The sequence below is a fragment of the Xyrauchen texanus genome, chromosome 5 (genome assembly GCF_025860055.1).
Source record: "Xyrauchen texanus isolate HMW12.3.18 chromosome 5, RBS_HiC_50CHRs, whole genome shotgun sequence".
Taxonomy (NCBI): Eukaryota; Metazoa; Chordata; class Actinopteri; order Cypriniformes; family Catostomidae; genus Xyrauchen; species Xyrauchen texanus.
In genome coordinates, this window is record NC_068280.1 from 12,866,408 (window position 1) to 12,883,066 (window position 16,659).

The 16,659-nt window shown below is 38.2% G+C and overlaps 1 protein-coding gene across 2 annotated transcripts in view; it reads left to right on the plus strand.

Moving 5' to 3' along the window:
• Positions 1–16,659, plus strand: part of htt (huntingtin) — a 70,944-nt gene that overhangs the window by 15,249 nt on the left and 39,036 nt on the right. For both annotated transcript variants that reach the window (XM_052127286.1, XM_052127287.1), the window contains exons 7-14: positions 285–426; positions 3,138–3,316; positions 4,783–4,987; positions 7,935–8,012; positions 8,729–9,096; positions 10,833–10,956; positions 13,921–14,039; positions 14,584–14,695. In XM_052127286.1, coding sequence (XP_051983246.1) covers positions 285–426; positions 3,138–3,316; positions 4,783–4,987; positions 7,935–8,012; positions 8,729–9,096; positions 10,833–10,956; positions 13,921–14,039; positions 14,584–14,695 — 1,327 coding nt within the window. The remainder of the gene's footprint in view (positions 1–284; positions 427–3,137; positions 3,317–4,782; positions 4,988–7,934; positions 8,013–8,728; positions 9,097–10,832; positions 10,957–13,920; positions 14,040–14,583; positions 14,696–16,659) is intronic.

Here is a 16,659-nt window from a genome sequence, read left to right on the forward strand (position 1 = left end):
CATCTGTATTTAAAATACTTTTAGAAGAATTCCCCATATTCAATGGTATCCATGAACAAATGCAAAGTCATTGGGTGTGAACAAGTCTCCATAATATTCCTGGTTTGCTTACAAAGAACATTAAGGTACTTAAGGATGGTCTCTGCCCCGCTTTAAATGACTCACCCATACTGGGTTCTTTTGAATGGGTTACTCTTGACTTTATCCTGTGTGTGTCTGTGTGTGTCTGTGTGTGTCTGTGTGTGTGTGTGTGTGTGTGTGTGTGTGTGTGTGTGTGTGTGTAGATGCTGCTGAAGGCCTTTGTTGCCAATCTGAAATCCAGCTCTCCAACTATCCGCCGCACAGCGGCCAGCTCTGCCGTCAGTGTGTGTCAGCACTCACGCAGAACACACTACTTCTACACCTGGCTTCTTAACGTGCTGCTTGGTAGGACACCCACACACACACTCACAAATCTACTGTGTGTTTCAAATGGCAAGGACTTAACTGAAAGTCTTTCTTTCTGTGATAATTTTTAGTCATAGTTTTAGTCTTTTGACGAAAATGTCCTTTAAATTTAGTTGATATATTGTCATATCATATTCATTAATTTTAGTCAGTTTTACTCAGAATAAAATGGCATACAATTTGAGCCAACAAAATAATTTGTGTTGATGATAATGTTCTAAAACAAAAAAAGCATGTGTCAAACTGTAACCGACTAACCTTTAATCAAATATAAAAACATTCAGCAAAATGTATAAACATTTATTAATTTAAATATGTAGCTATCAAACATATAAATTATACTGAAAAAGACAATTGTCCTTGTTGCATAAAATGAATATACAAAAGTATTAGCTACTTTTTAAGTTCTGATTTCTTAATGCTTTAGAGACTGTTATTAATTTGTGTTTTAACCAGTTTAGGATATTGCATTGCGTGTAGGGCATTTTTCCATAAATAGCAATTCACAACTAGGGCTGGGTTTTGATACGGATTTCCCTATTCGATTCATAAGCTTTCGAATCCTATTCGATATTGATTTATATGGGTGTATTTCAGTTATAATGTCCATTTTGCTTGCATATGAAAGAAATTCTCTCCCAGCGAATGCTATTAATTATACAGGGGACCGTCTAACTAGGAACATTGCAAAAATATTATTTTTACAAATTATATTTGATTTGTTTTTAAAAATGCACATTACATTTTGTTACATGTTTGTTTAATGCATAATTTATACTATTTACATTGATTTGTAGAACAAGTGCTAAAAATTGTACTGCCTCTTTAAGAAATCTGAAGTTCTTTAAATTACATCAGTAAAGCACCTTTAACATGTGCTTCTTTAAGTGATTTCAGCTGTTCTACTTCCATGATACTGAGCTGTTGGATTAGCCACACCCCTCTTTCCAAAACCCAAAATACCAAAATGAGCTTAATTAAATAGTGCAAAATAGCGACTTCAACTGACAGTTGTTATTGTAACCGCATGGTATAAAAATGCATTATGCCTCAATAATTTGCTGCATCTACAATATTATGAAACCGCACAAAATGATTGACATGCAGAAAGTGTCATTGTCCGCAGACAGCGGACACATTTTTGTTTGCTGTTTAAAGAGTCTACAGCTGTCACAGAGACCGGTGAGATATCTCAGAACACTTATATCACTAATATCTTTCAGGGGTAGAAAATGTTTTGCATACTTTTTCATGAAGAAAATAAGCTTACAGCACCTTTAACAAGAGAGGACTCAAATGGCTTTACCTCATCTGTGCTATTTGTGATTTAGAATAAAAAAACGATATATTTTTTAGCAACAATTCATTAAAGAACAGAAAGGATATTAAGAGAGACATTATTCAATGACAAATAGATTTTGTTGATCTCGTCTTTGGACACATATTAACAGATATCAAATCAAACTTTCACTCAACACGCAGAGAAAAGATGTTGAACTACTTTGCTACTCATTCACTGGTCATTGAAATCTGAACATTTACCAGCCAGTGGCTAATCAGACATTTTTAGTCTTTCAAATTAAGAAAAATCTATATTTTTATGAGGTTATTAATCTGTTTGTAAAGCAGCTCATTTCCCTTTCTATGTTTGTTTTTGTCAACGTTGTTTTAATAAAAAAATTGTAATTCTCGCCATGATGCATCTTTTTAGTCTAGTCTTTGTTATCATTGACTAATGTGTGTGTGTATTTATATATATATGTGTGTGTGTGTGTGTGTGTGTGTATGTATTAGGGCTGTAGATTTAACATGTTAATTAAGTGCGATTACAAAAAAAAAATAAACAATTTACGCAATTAATCACAATGCCCCCGGATTGGAAGCTTCCTGAGAAATGCAAGCTTGTAGTACCACCTGTTTACTCCAGAGGGCAGTAATTTAAATTTCAGCTGTGTGGTAACACGCAGTTTATACCTTGAAGAAAACAACCAGACAGCACAACACAGACATGCGTTACATTCTTGCGTTCAAAACACTTGGAGCGCAAAAATTCGAACTAAGGGATCTCAAGATGTGTTCTAAGTATTAAACTATATTTAACTTGACACAGTGACCTAAACATTTTATGTTTATGATGCAATGCACCCGAGACGCTACACAAGCATGTCTGATGCTTGTTGAAATTGACGGGTCCTTAAACAAGCCCTCATAATAAATCTCCAACTGATTGACAAATTCACTTGTGTAATGGATTGCTGTGAACTGTATGCCAATGATTGGCTTATGTTCAATAATATGGTAGTAAACAATACATTGTATTCTAAAGCCGCTTTTTGTGTTGTCTTATCAGTGATTAACTCATCTGCCACAAGAATGTAATGCATTTTAATTATCTGAATATATATATATATATATATATATATATATATATATATATATATATATATATATATATATTTAAAGATAACATTTAATTATATATTTAATTATTGTTATATGACGGGCTTTCTCAGCAAATATTTGTATATGCGATTTAAATGCGATTAACCACGATTAATTAATCGGGACATCATGTAAACATTGTAATCGATTGACAGGCCATATATATATATATATATATATATATATATATATATATATATATAGTGTCTAATTTTGTTGAGTAGTTTAACACTGTTTCTTTCTCACAGGTTTGGTGGTACCAGTGGATGAGGAGCATTCCAGTCACCTGATTCTGGGTGTCTTACTGACATTGCGCTACCTGATGCCACTTATTCAGCAGCAGGATCCTAACACCAGTCTGAAGGGCAGCTTTGGGCTCGTTCGTAAAGAGGCAGATGTCTCCCCCTCACCTGAGCAGCTCATCCAGGTGCAAGAGCTGACACAGACACCACAGATGCAGCATGCCATTATTATTGCCTTATGATATGATAGGATAAGACTTAAAAGATGTTTTCATGTTGTATGCGGTGACCTTTTTATGCCATGTATATTGCTGCTTGTTCTTCCCAAACAGTTAAATTTCAACAGTCCAAAAACATTTTTTCCCAGTAGTGTTATGGAATGTCTAGCTGGTCTTTGGCAAACTTCAGGCTTGCAGCAATGTTTTTTTTTTTTTTGGAAAGCAGCAGTCAACTTCATGGTGTCCTGCCATGGACACTTGCCTGTTTAATGTTTTCCGCATAGTAGACATAGTAGAGATGTTAACAAGTTTCAATGATTCCTAATTCCTAAAGTCTTTAGCTCCTGCTCTAGGGTTATTTTTTTTTTCCTCATTGAGCATTCTGTGGTGTGCCCTTTGAGTCATCTTGGCTGGTTGCCACTTCTAGGGAGTGTATCCATGGTACTAAATCATCTCCATTTATAGAAAATATTTCTAACTGTGGACCGATGAATATCTAAATTCTAAATTGATCGTAGGTCTTCTGATATCTGTTTTTTGTGAGGCTTGGTCAACATCAGCAGAGGCTTCTTGTGAATAGTAAACTAAAATAAAATAAAAACTGAGTGCTTTTTATAAGTCAAAGTAGCTCTAACCCACACCTCCAATCTCGTTTCATTAACTGGATGCCAGGTTTGCCATATGCTGACTGAAATTAGCTTTTGGTGACGTCATAATCCTAGGGGTTCACATTTTTACAACCTTCACTGTGAATGGTTAAATTATTTATTCAATATGTACAAGAACAATACAATAATTTGTGTGTTTTTAGTTGAATTAATTTTGTTTGTTCATTAAAGGAATAGTTCATCCAAAAATGAAAATGCTCTCATTATTCACTTACCCTGATGGCATCCCAGATGTGTATGTCTGTCTTTCTTCAGCAGAACACAAATTAAGATTTGTAGAAGATAGAGCTCTGTCAGGTCCTTATAATGGAAGCACATTGGTGCCAGCACTTTGACGGTCCAAAAGTCAGTCATTTAGGCAGCATAAAAGTAATCTACACGACTCCAGCGCTTCCATCCATGGCTCTGATGCGGTTTGAAATGGCCGAACTCTCGCGTCAGCTGCTGGCAGGAAGCACGTTTGAAAAGATAATTACGATTTAATTAGCGTTTTATTTTTTACACAAACGTATCGATTTGCTTCAGAAGACATTCGTTGATCGATGGGACTCTTGTGGATTACTTTTATGCTGCCTAAATATGACTTTTGGACTGCCAAAGTTCTGGCACCCATGCATGTACTTCCAAGTACCTGACTGAGCTCTATCTGACAAATAAATTAAGTGTGAGCTTTTTTTTGTTTTGTTTTTTCTGTGTGTGTTGAATTGATTGGGTGTGCGTGGCTGTATATTTGTGTATATGTAAACTCTGTTCTTGTGCTATCAGGTGTATGAGCTGACCCTGCACTACACACAGCACTGGGATCATAATGTGGTGACGGCGTCTCTAGAGCTTCTCCAGCAGGTGTTTCGCACTCCTCCCCCTGAGCTGCTGAACGCGCTCATCACGCCTGGCAAAATCACACACACTAGTGTCTTCAAAGTAGAGATGGAGAGCCGTGCACGCAGTGGCAGCATCACCGAGCTTATTGGTAAATATGGCACACAGCCCATTTTGTTTAGCCCCGTCTCTGGTCAGGCCATAAGAGTTCGGTATCGGTCAAGCTTCCTGTCAGTCATCTTCGTTATACTGTCAGCTAGGACTGGGAATCGAGAATCACTATTTATTCAGAACTAAAATGATCTCAGGTGTAAAACAGGCTTCTGTGGTAGTGAATGCAATGAGAATTTTCTTTCAAAAATGGTCAATTCTTTCTTTTTAACAATTCTAAAATCGTTTAGAATCATTAAGGAATCGAAACCAGACTTGATAGATTCCTTTAGACAGCAAAGCTTATTGTTAGTCAGTACATTTTGCTTTGGGTTCACAGAGTAATCTGTTTTTGGGGTTTATTATCTGAAGTTGTTTGATTAGTCTACTTTTTTTTCCCTCACTGATGACAGGCCTTCCTAAAATTCAGCTCTTAACATTTCCATTATTGCTTCTTAATATTGTGTTTTATTCTTAATCTCCTGCTGGATAACCAGGCATTAATCTGTAACATCAAAATTCACTATATTAAACACAGCAAAGCAGATTTTTCACATGCATGTGCTTCTTATCTTCTGCATCTTCTTTCCTCTAACCCTCAAAATGAATGTTTGGGCTTGCTCCTGCTCTCTTCACTTCCTTTTTCCTGTTATACAGCCGGTGGGTCAACATGCAGTCCTCTTCTCCTCAGGAAGCAAAAAGGTGACTGCTTGTCTGTCCTTCTTATACATCTAACCTACTCACACATATCTTTGGCCGTGTTTCTGGAGCTGTCCTTGGCATGTCATTAGAACTGTACTGGACATGACCATGTGGTTAGACTTTTGGGCTATTAAAAAAGCTTTGAAAGTTTGGAATAGATTATAGTTGGAGATACAACGCTATTTGGAGATACAAAAATTATATTCTCTTTTGATAATCGTACAAGTGTAGCACAAATGCTTGCATTGCAGCATTGTTTATTGATTGGGTTGCTAATAGAAGACGTCTCTGGTGACAGTCGAACACCTGCTAAGCTATCGGGAGCTTTGCAGTTTTTGTTTCCTTACATGTCAGCTTCCAAGCATCTGGCAATGGAATGCCTTTATGGTCGAAGATTGAGAAATTAAGTGGGAATATCCCACACCCGACTTGAACTGAATTTCATTTTACAGTGAGGAAAATAAGTATTTGAACACCCTGCTATTTTGCAAGTTCTCCCACTTAGAAATCATGGAGGGGTCTGAAATTGTCATCGTAGGTGCATGTCCACTGTGAGAGACATAATCTAAAAAAAAATCCAGAAATCACAATGTATGATTTTTTAACTATTTATTTGTATGATACAGCTGCAAATAAGTATTTGAACACCTGAGAAAATCAATGTTAATATTTGGTACAGTAGCCTTTGTTTGCAATTACAGAGGTCAAACGTTTCCTGTAGTTTTTCACCAGGTTTGCACACACTGCAGGAGGGATTTTGGCCCACTCCTCCACACAGATCTTCTCTAGATCAGTCAGGTTTCTGGGCTGTCGCTGAGAAACACGGAGTTTGAGCTCCCTCCAAAGATTCTCTATTGGGTTTAGGTCTGGAGACTGGCTAGGCCATGCCAGAACCTTGATATGCTTCTTACAGAGCCACTCCTTGGTTATCCTGGCTGTGTGCTTCGGGTCATTGTCATGTTGGAAGACCCAGCCTCGACCCATCTTCAATGCTCTAACTGAGGGAAGGAGGTTGTTCCCCAAAATCTCACAATACATGGCCCCGGTCATCCTCTCCTTAATACAGTGCAGTCGCCCTGTCCCATGTGCAGAAAAACACCCCCAAAGCATGATGCTACCACCCCCATGCTTCACAGTAGGGATGGTGTTCTTGGGATGGTACTCATCATTCTTCTTCCTCCAAACACGGTTAGTGGAATTATGACCAAAAAGTTCTATTTTGGTCTCATCTGACCACATGACTTTCTCCCATGACTCCTCTGGATCATCCAAATGGTCATTGGCAAACTTAAGACGGGCCTTGACATGTGCTGGTTTAAGCAGGGGAACCTTCCGTGCCATGCATGATTTCAAACCATGACGCCTTAGTGTATTACCAACAGTAACCTTGGAAACGGTGGTCCCAGCTCTTTTCAGGTCATTGACCAGCTCCTCCCCTGTAGTTCTGGGCTGATTTCTCACCTTTCTTAGGATCATTGAGACCACACGAGGTGAGATCTTGCATGGAGCCCCAGTCCGAGGGAGATTGACAGTCATGTTTAGCTTCTTCCATTTTCTAATGATTGCTCAAACAGTGGACCTTTTTTCACCAAGCTGCTTGGCAATTTCCCTGTAGCCCTTTCCAGCCTTGTGGAGGTGTACAATTTTGTCTCTAGTGTCTTTGGACAGCTCTTTGGTCTTGGTCATGTTAGTAGTTGGATTCTTACTGATTGTATGGGGTGGACAGGTGTCTTTATGCACCTAATGACCTCAAATAGGTGCATCTAATTTAGGATAATAAATGGAGTGGAGGTGGACATTTTAAAGGCAGACTAACAGGTCTTTGAGGGTCAGAATTCTAGCTGATAGGCAGGTGTTCAAATATTTATTTGCAGCTGTATCATACAAATAAATAGTTAAAAAATCATACATTGTGATTTCTGGATTTTTTTTTTTAGATTATGTCTCTCACAGTGGACATGCACCTACGATGACAATTTTAGACCCCTCCATGTTTTCTAAGTGGGAGAACTTGCAAAATAGCAGGGTGTTCAAATACTTATTTTCCTCACTGTATGTTCAATATTTCACTCAGTTGTTATAATGGTGATATAATTTTTATGTTAAAAACTGTATAATGTTAGAAAAAACGTAAAATGGAAGCATTGTCACAATGGAATCTTGAACTTTTGTCCCCGCTGTATATAATTTTTCAGTACTTTGTGTTTGGTCATTGTGACATTCCCTATGTATCGTGCTTGTCTTAGGTAAGCTGTTGTTAGGTGAAGAAGAGGGTTTAGAGGATGACCCTGAGAGGGCAGAGGTCACCACAGGATCTTTCACTGGTAAGTCTAAGTTGAGATATTATATAGAGTATAGTTCACTCAAAAACGAGTGTCAGTATTTACTCACCCTCATGTTGTTCTAAACCTATGTGACCTAGAATAACATTCTGCTCACATCTAATTTTGTGTTCCACTGAAAAGTAGGTCATATGGGTTTTAAACAACATTTTGGGAGAACTTTTCTTTTAGTAACTGTTGCTTGCAAAAGAAAGCATTGGTCTATTGTTCGCACTTAATGTTAGGGATTTTAACGACCCCCCAACTCAAATTGTGCATTTTCACTGTGTATTTTAATCCACACTGTTTTTGCTATGCCACACATATCATGCGGCTTGTCTAGGAGAGATGCGCTATTCATTTTATAGTTGATCAAGAATGGGCAATAGTTGATAAAATGGGCAGCAACAACAACAACAAAAATCCCATAGATTTACAATGGAGGAGGGCCCAAGCCATATCAAGGTACCAGAATATTGTAGAGGCTTAGGGGTGGGCTTTAACATGCTAACACCACTCTGAATACCTTAGCAATACCCTGGCAAACATCCACAACTCCTTAGTGTCTTGGTGGCAAGTTTTGCATGTGCAAACATGTAATGTGCAAAATTCTTTAGAAATCAAGTTAATATGCAGCTTTACACACTTGCTGAATTACAACAAGCAAATTACATGTAATGTATGGCAGAATTAATGCATGGTTGTCACATTTGCTTAAGCTTCAGTAGGTGGTGACAGCTCCAGTGAAGCTCCGTCATCGTCAGGCGTTTCATCTCTTGGCACATCTGACATCATCACAGAGCAGCCACGCTCCTCCCAGCACACCTTGCAGTCGGGAGACTCTGTAGACCTGAGTGCTTCAGAGCAGGGGGTTGGACCTGATACTCCAGACGATGAAGATGAGGAGGACATGCTAAGCCGCAGCTCAAGCGGAGGCACTGGGGTCGTCAGCTCATCTGCCAACTTAATAACTGATTGCAACCAAATGTCTACAGGTGCCGCGTCATCATCACCCCCTAGTGACAGTTCCCAGACGACTACGGAGGGTCCAGATTCCGCCGTGACGCCTTCAGATTGCGCTGAGCTCGTAAGTGTCCAGAACACCAGCAGATGCTATCGGAACTATTCACCACCTTCCCCAACTCCCACAGAAGGGCCGGACACGCACTCCGACAGCGAGTCATCTTCCTACAGGCCATCCTCTTCTTCCTTCTCTACCTCCTCTACATCTTCTTCCTCCACCTTTTCTGCCATCTCCTTCTCTAGCAGTAGTGACCAGGTCAGCAGAGGACAGGGGGTGAGGCTATTGTTGCTCTTCCCCGCCATGTTAGATCCCTGCTCGCTTTTTTGCCCCATTCCACATGCACGGCCTTTTTCCTGAGGTGTTCAAACGCCTTTCATTTCTCCGTCTCTGGACCAGTGATCACAAACCCTGTTCCTGCAATAGTGATGCTGATCTCTGATCAGTTTTAAGGGCTTCATTTGAAAATGGTGAAGTGAATTTGTGCAGCATTACTGTTCTGATATTCCATTATGTCCAATTTTCAAATACCTTAAAGCTCAATTTTATCTCAGTTAATCAGTTCACACTTAAAATAATTTTTTGGGTTCAGTACAAGTTAAGCTCAATCAACAGCATTTGTGGCATAATGTTAACTATGACAAAAATGTATTTCGACTTGGTTATTTTCTTATAAATAAAAGGAAAAGTCTGTTTAAATGAGGCACTTACAAACAATATGTGTGTTAACATGATTTTAGTGTGCTAAAATAGTATACTAACCTTACTGTGTAAAGTTATATTAAATTGTAAACTTTATTGCCATGGCGACGTAATGCTAAACCCTAAAATGACTGTAAAAAATTATGATTTAAACAACTTCACAGCTCAAATAATACATTCGTGTTTTGCCTTTAAACCCTCCAAAAATGTACCTCACTGCAACATTGATTTTTTTTTATTTTTATGAAATGGAGAGATGAGTCCATGGTAAGCAACCTTATGCCACAAATGCTGTCGATTGAGCTTTACTTGTAGTGAACCAGTGATATTCATTTTAAAAACAGGCATAATGCAAAGAAATAGGTCACCCAAAAATTTTAATGTTGTTATTATTTACTTATTATTTTTATCCCTAATGACCCATATGCTGTTATTTCTTCTGTGGAACACAAAAGTAGAACATTTTGAAGAATCATGAGATGAGAACCAATGGTGTTTTTACATTGACATCATTCTTGGCATGATGCATTGGTTTACCATTTTTATATACCAAGCGCACAAAGCTCCTGTTTGAAGATTTGGAATATAGTGCTCGGATCAGATCATGTGGACTATTTTATGGTGCTTTTGTAGTGTTTTTTTGTCCTTTTTTGGAGCATGACAGATGTGGTCATTATGAACAGTGACTGCATGAAAAAGAGCTGCATACAGATTTCTCCTTTTGCGTTTCATGGAAATAACGACAGCATACAGGTTTGATCAACATTAGGGTGACTAAATCATTTTTTATTTTTTTTGGTAAATTATTTAAGACTCTGTGTGGGACCCCTGATGAACAACCATGACCTGGTAGTATAGTAATTCTTTATGTGAGGCCCAAAATCGTCCAAACATGCATATATGATTATGCAAAAATTGCAAATGGAAGCTGTGATCAAACAATATTTGTAGGAGTTTCCCAAAGTGATGCTTGTTGAACTGTTGTTGAATGTTCCTTGTTTGCATTTGCATGAATGGGTTGCTGTGAATGTTTTTGTGTTATGCTCCGTATTCACATGGTTATATTTGGTATGTGTGTGTGTGTGTGTGTGTGTGTGTAGGTGTTGGACGGCAGTGAGAGTCAGTACTCAGGGATGCAGATCGGCACATTGCAGGACGAGGAAGAGGAGGGAGCAGCTCCACCGCCTGACAAACCTTCAGAGCCTTTCTCTCAATCTGCACTGGGTACATGCTACAATACTGTATAGTCTTACTTTCAACACTGAATTACCGAGCAATACACTCTGCTCTGGTGCTAGTTTGGATGCGAGTAGATCACTTTGACCCTGTTTACACTAGGGCACCAACTAACGATTATTTTGATAATTGATTAATCTAATGATTGTTGGAACGATTATTTGACTACATTGCAATTATTGCAACGATTAATCATTAGCTCTTATCCGATTATTCAGCTTGTGCCCAGACTTAAAAGTTTGTATTAAACATGCTAACAAACAATAATTCAGTGAAGGTATTTTTAAAAGATGATTTTGTCCTCTTTAAAGGGGAACAAAATACTTAAGTTTAATTCAGTAAAGAATCAGTGTGGCCCTAAACAAATCAGTATTTGGTGTGGCCATCAGCTGCATTTACTACTGCAGTGCATCTCCTCCTCATGGAATGCACCTGATTTGTCAGTTCTTGCTGTGATATGTTACCCCACTTTTCCACCAAGGCACTTGCAAGTTCCCAGATATTTCTGGGGGAATGGCCCTAGCCCTCACCCCAGACGTGCTCAATGGGATTGAGATCCATGCTCTTCGCTGCCCATGGCAGAACACTGACATTCTTGCAGGAAATCATGCACAGAATGAGCAGTATGGCTGGTGGCATTGCCGTGCTAAAGGGTCATTTCAAGATGACTCTATTCTCCGCGGCATCTACGCACAACTCACAACTCGGTGTATAATGTATAAACTACTCTGTCATCTTTCGGATCACTTCAATCCATCTTTAATTCTAAAAACAAACTTTCTCTTATTAATAAAGCTGCATATTGGCAATTTTCTTAACAATAAGAAATGCAATAAGCGCGCACTCTCGAGGGAAGAGCGACCCCGCGACAGAGTGTGCCTCAGCCGGATGCAGATTCAATCCTTCCCCCTTAGATCAGAACACTTCACGTGGCTCATAGAAGAGGCGATGACCGCACAGAGAAATGCCAGTTTCGGAGTTTTTAGTTATTTACATGATCTGCTTCAGTATTATTTGAACTTTAATAAAGCTAAAACGTAGTAAATATAACTGCATTTAAGATGTAACATCGGGGTGTTTCCTTTTAAAGACGCTCGACGTGCACGTTTTGTTTCAGCGGAGCGGCAGCTCCGGCTCCACTTATTCCACAACGAGAGTGCTTCTGTATTTTCTTATTTGGTATTTTTACATAAAAATTCCCTCATACTTTGCGATCTACATCATGTGAAGCTGTTTGGAAAGTTTAGAGCGCATCTGGACTGTGATCTTTGTAATTCGTCTTCTCCTCATTCAGGCACGAGCTGCAGTGCTGCTCTCGTGCTTCATCATTAGAGTTTAATGTGATCTCATGTTACGTTAAATGAGATCAAACGACTATTTGACAACTGTAATTTATGTCGAAAATGTTTGATTGTTGACGTTGTCGTTAATGTTGACAAATCGTTTCAGCCCTAGTTTACACCTGGGATTATGATGCATCTCGGGTGCTCTGATCACATGTGGTTAGGCGAGACAGATAGCGGTTTACAACTGGTCGCTTAAATGCGTGTCCTGTGACGACTTGTGTTTGGATTTCGAGGGACGGTCTCTGATTTCATGATGACATATGCTGTCACTATGTCAGTGTGCTACTGCATGATAATAAACTGTAAAGAAAATCATAAGACAAAGAAAGCCTGACTAAAACCAGCGTTTTTTTTTTTTTTTCTTCTCCCAGTTGCAGTTAAAATTCAATCTTAGCACAAACGCAACATTTCGAGCAGAATTATCAGTTGATTTAGTGGAGTACCTGTATTAACCTGAGCTTCAGATGTTTGCGCTTGTCATCTGTGTTGCTGCATTTTGAGATCAAATACACTGAAGACTACCTGTGAAGTTCTCATGCTTATGTATGTATAAGGGGGGACCAATACCGATAACTAAGGTGGTGAAAAAGGCTGACATCCGATTAATCGGCCGATGGTTTTTAAAAACGATTTATAGAATGAAAGAAAAGGAATCTTAGTCTTTTCTTGCTGTGACAGACATAATTGAGCCTCATTATGCTAGAAGAGTCCAAAATTAATTATTGTGCTACCAAAATCCCACTAAAAAACAGAAAAATGAAGCTTTGGTCTTTTATCTATAAAAAACCTGGAATATACTTTTTATTTTGTGAATTTTATTTTGAAATGAGAGACTTTGCACAGTTACAGTGCTCTACTGTATAGTTTTCCAAATGAAGCTTTTTATAGCCCGTGTATTCACCAGATGAAATATTTTGTATATATCCCTTATTTTGGATATTATATACATTTCCATATAGTCTGATTTTTCTTTGCATGCCCTCACTTCAATTTAGAACACTTGATAAATCTAATCTAATGAATTGAAGTAAAAATTTGAATGAATATTGTCCATGATGAAAGATTAAGTTCAACATGTGGTGTCAGTGATTGTTTTTATTTCATCTCTAGAGGCCCGTGTTATACTTCAGAAATAAGTTGTTGGAGGAGAAACTCTGAAATAATAATAATAATAATAATAAATGATTCGATTTTTGCAGATAACTGATCGTTCCAAAAAGCAACCATCGGCACCGATTAATCTGTAAAACCGATATTTATGTATTTGATTTTTCAAGGTTGGACGGTTATTTCCTTTATAATGTCGCTTGTAACTGGCAAAGTTTAAACTCTTTGTTTTAGCAGAATGGTTGATTGACAGTTGAGGGGTTGCGCTTCACTGCTATCCCCTATGCATTCAGGTTGGATTAGCTTTAACACCTCTAATATGATGTGGTCACATGCATTTTTGACTACCTCCGTATGTGGTTTTTGTGATCCGATATCAAACCATTTTGCACCCATTTACTCCTGCATTTAATGCTGACCACTTGTGATTAACAGGAAACGCATCTTAAAACCAAGTGTTTTAGCACCTCACTAATTTGTTTTTTGGTCTTGCTGTCAGCTTTAAGTAAGCCCCACCTTCTGGAGGGCAAAGGTCACAACAGGCAATCATCCGACAGCAGTGTGGATCGATTCATACCAAAGGAAGAGGTTCTGGAGTCAGCAGAACTTGACAACAAGGTAAACACACACACATGCAAACATTGTCCATTTTTATAGTACATTTGTAATAAAAAAATTATTATATGGCTTTTAATCATGTCTATTAGCTTTGAATTAAAATATGTCAAAATTAAGTTTAAGCAGATATACACATTTGAAATTCACAATCTTTCTCAGACCAAACATGCTGATGACTCATCTTGCACTTCACAGATATTATCCAGTCAAATGCTCTCTAGATTGAGAATACCCCTCCCCATAATACCTCCTGTAACCATAATCGTGGTTCATGACTAATGCAACTAAAGGCTATTGGCTATTTAGTGATATGATTGATGCAGTATGTCCTGCCTAGACTTCCTGTTTCAATATAAAATATGTCAACACTGGAATGAAAACTGTGCTTGTCAAGTGATTTCATGGGGTTGTTCAAGACCTAATAATGTTAAAAGTATATTCAGCATCTCAGATCTTCACATATCCTGACACATTTCTTTTGGGAATTGATATTGAACTGGGTAGTAAACAATTAAAACCCTTTTTTTTGTGTTATGTATTTAAGCCATCAAGGATTAAAGGAGATATTGGTCACTACACTGACCCAAAGGAAGAGCCTCTGGTGCACTGTGTGCGGCTGCTGGCTGCCTCCTTTCTGCTCCCTGGACAAAGAAACGGTAAGAAAGAAATACACAGCTCCATATTAACTCCGAGAAGGAACTACGATGCTTTGCTGTTATTACGTGGATATACACCAAGTGCTCTTGCGTGTTGGTGGTCATGTTTAATGCTTGAATATTAAAGGAATATTTTGCGTTCAGTACAATTTAAGCTCAATCAACAGAATTATTTGTGGCATAATGATGATTACACAAAATAATTTCAACTCGTCCCTCCCTTAAAAAAAGCAAAAATCAAGGTTGCAATGAGGCACTTACAATGGTAGTGAATAAGGCACATTTTTGGAGGGTTTAAAGACAGTTAGATAAAGAAACGTGATTTTATCAAACTAAAATCATGTTAACACAATGTTTGTTATGTGGCTATACTTTTTAAATAGTGAGTATTTTAATGTTTATCAACTGACCCCATTCACATCCATTGTAAGTGCATCACTGTTACTCAGATATGTGCTTTTTTGAAAGAAAAGGAGGGGCAAGTCAAAATGTATTTTTGTGGTATCAATATTATGCCACAAATGCTGTCATTTGAGCTTAACTTGTATTGAACATGGAATATTCCTTTAAGATTTCTTGTAGTTCTTGTAAAACAATACGTGACCATTTTCAACCTTCTCTCTGACTGTTAGAATTAAACTCGCTCTTTGTTACTGTACGTAATTAATCTGTACTACAATCCAAATTCCAAAAAAGTTGGGACAGTATGAAAAATGCTAATAAAAAGTGTGATTTGTAATTTATATTCACTCTTTGCTAAATTGAACTACACATTATTTGATGTTTTACCTTGTGAATTTCAAAGTTTTTTTTTTATGTACAGTAACTTCAAATCAGATGATTGCAACACATTCCAAAAAAGTAAAGACGGGCAATTTAAGACCAATAACAATTTGACGAGTTGAAATGACAAGGCGATGTGAAACAGAAGATGTTAAACAGGTGAGGCAATTGTGTCATAATACTGTATACTATATAAGGAGTCTCCAAAAACAGCCTAGGCCTTCAAGAGAAAGGATAGTTCAAGACTCCAGCACTTTGAGAACAATGTTCCCCAAAGACAAATTGGAAGGATTTTGGGCATTGCACCCTCTACAGTGCACAATATATTTAAACGATTCAAGGAATCTGGTCATATCTCAGTGCGTAAAGGGCAAGACGAAAACCACTTCTGAATGTGCATGATATCTGATCCTGAATGTGCATGATATCTGATCCCTCAGATGTCACTGTCTTAAAAAACATTATTCATCTGTAATGAATATCATGAACATGGGCTTGGGATAACTTTAGTAAATCTTTGTTAGTCAACACCATTCACCATTGCATCCACAGATACAAGTTAAGACATTACTATGCAAACAGAAGCCCTACATCAACACTGTCCAGAAGCGCTGCCAACTTCTCTGGGCCTGTTCTCATCTTGGATGTAGAGTAGAACAGTGGAACTGTGATTTTTGGTCTGAAGAGTCTACATTTCAAATAGTCTTTGAGAAACTTTCCTGGCGTGTTCCTGTCGTGTTCTCCTGGCCAAAGAGGAAAAGGGCCATCCAAGCTGTTATTAGCATCAGGCCCAAAAGCCATTGCCTGTATGGGCCAGGGGTGTGTCAGTGCCCATGGCATGGGTAACTCGCACATTTGTGAGAACACCATGAAGGCAGACAGATATGTAAAAATTTTGGAGCAACATATACTGACATTCAGGGACGTCCCTGCATTTTCCAGCAGGACAACTTCAAACCATATACTGCCCAGTTTTACATGGCTGTGTAAGCAGAGAGTGTGGTTGCTAGATTGGCCTGCCTGGAGTCCTGACCATAGTTGAGAATGTTTGGTGCATGTTTGGACCCCGTACAATTGAGCAGCTGAAGACCTACATAATGGATGAATGGGGGAAAATTCCACTTTCTAAACTTATGTCTTCAGTATACAAATACTTAAGTGTTATAAAAAGAAATGGTGAT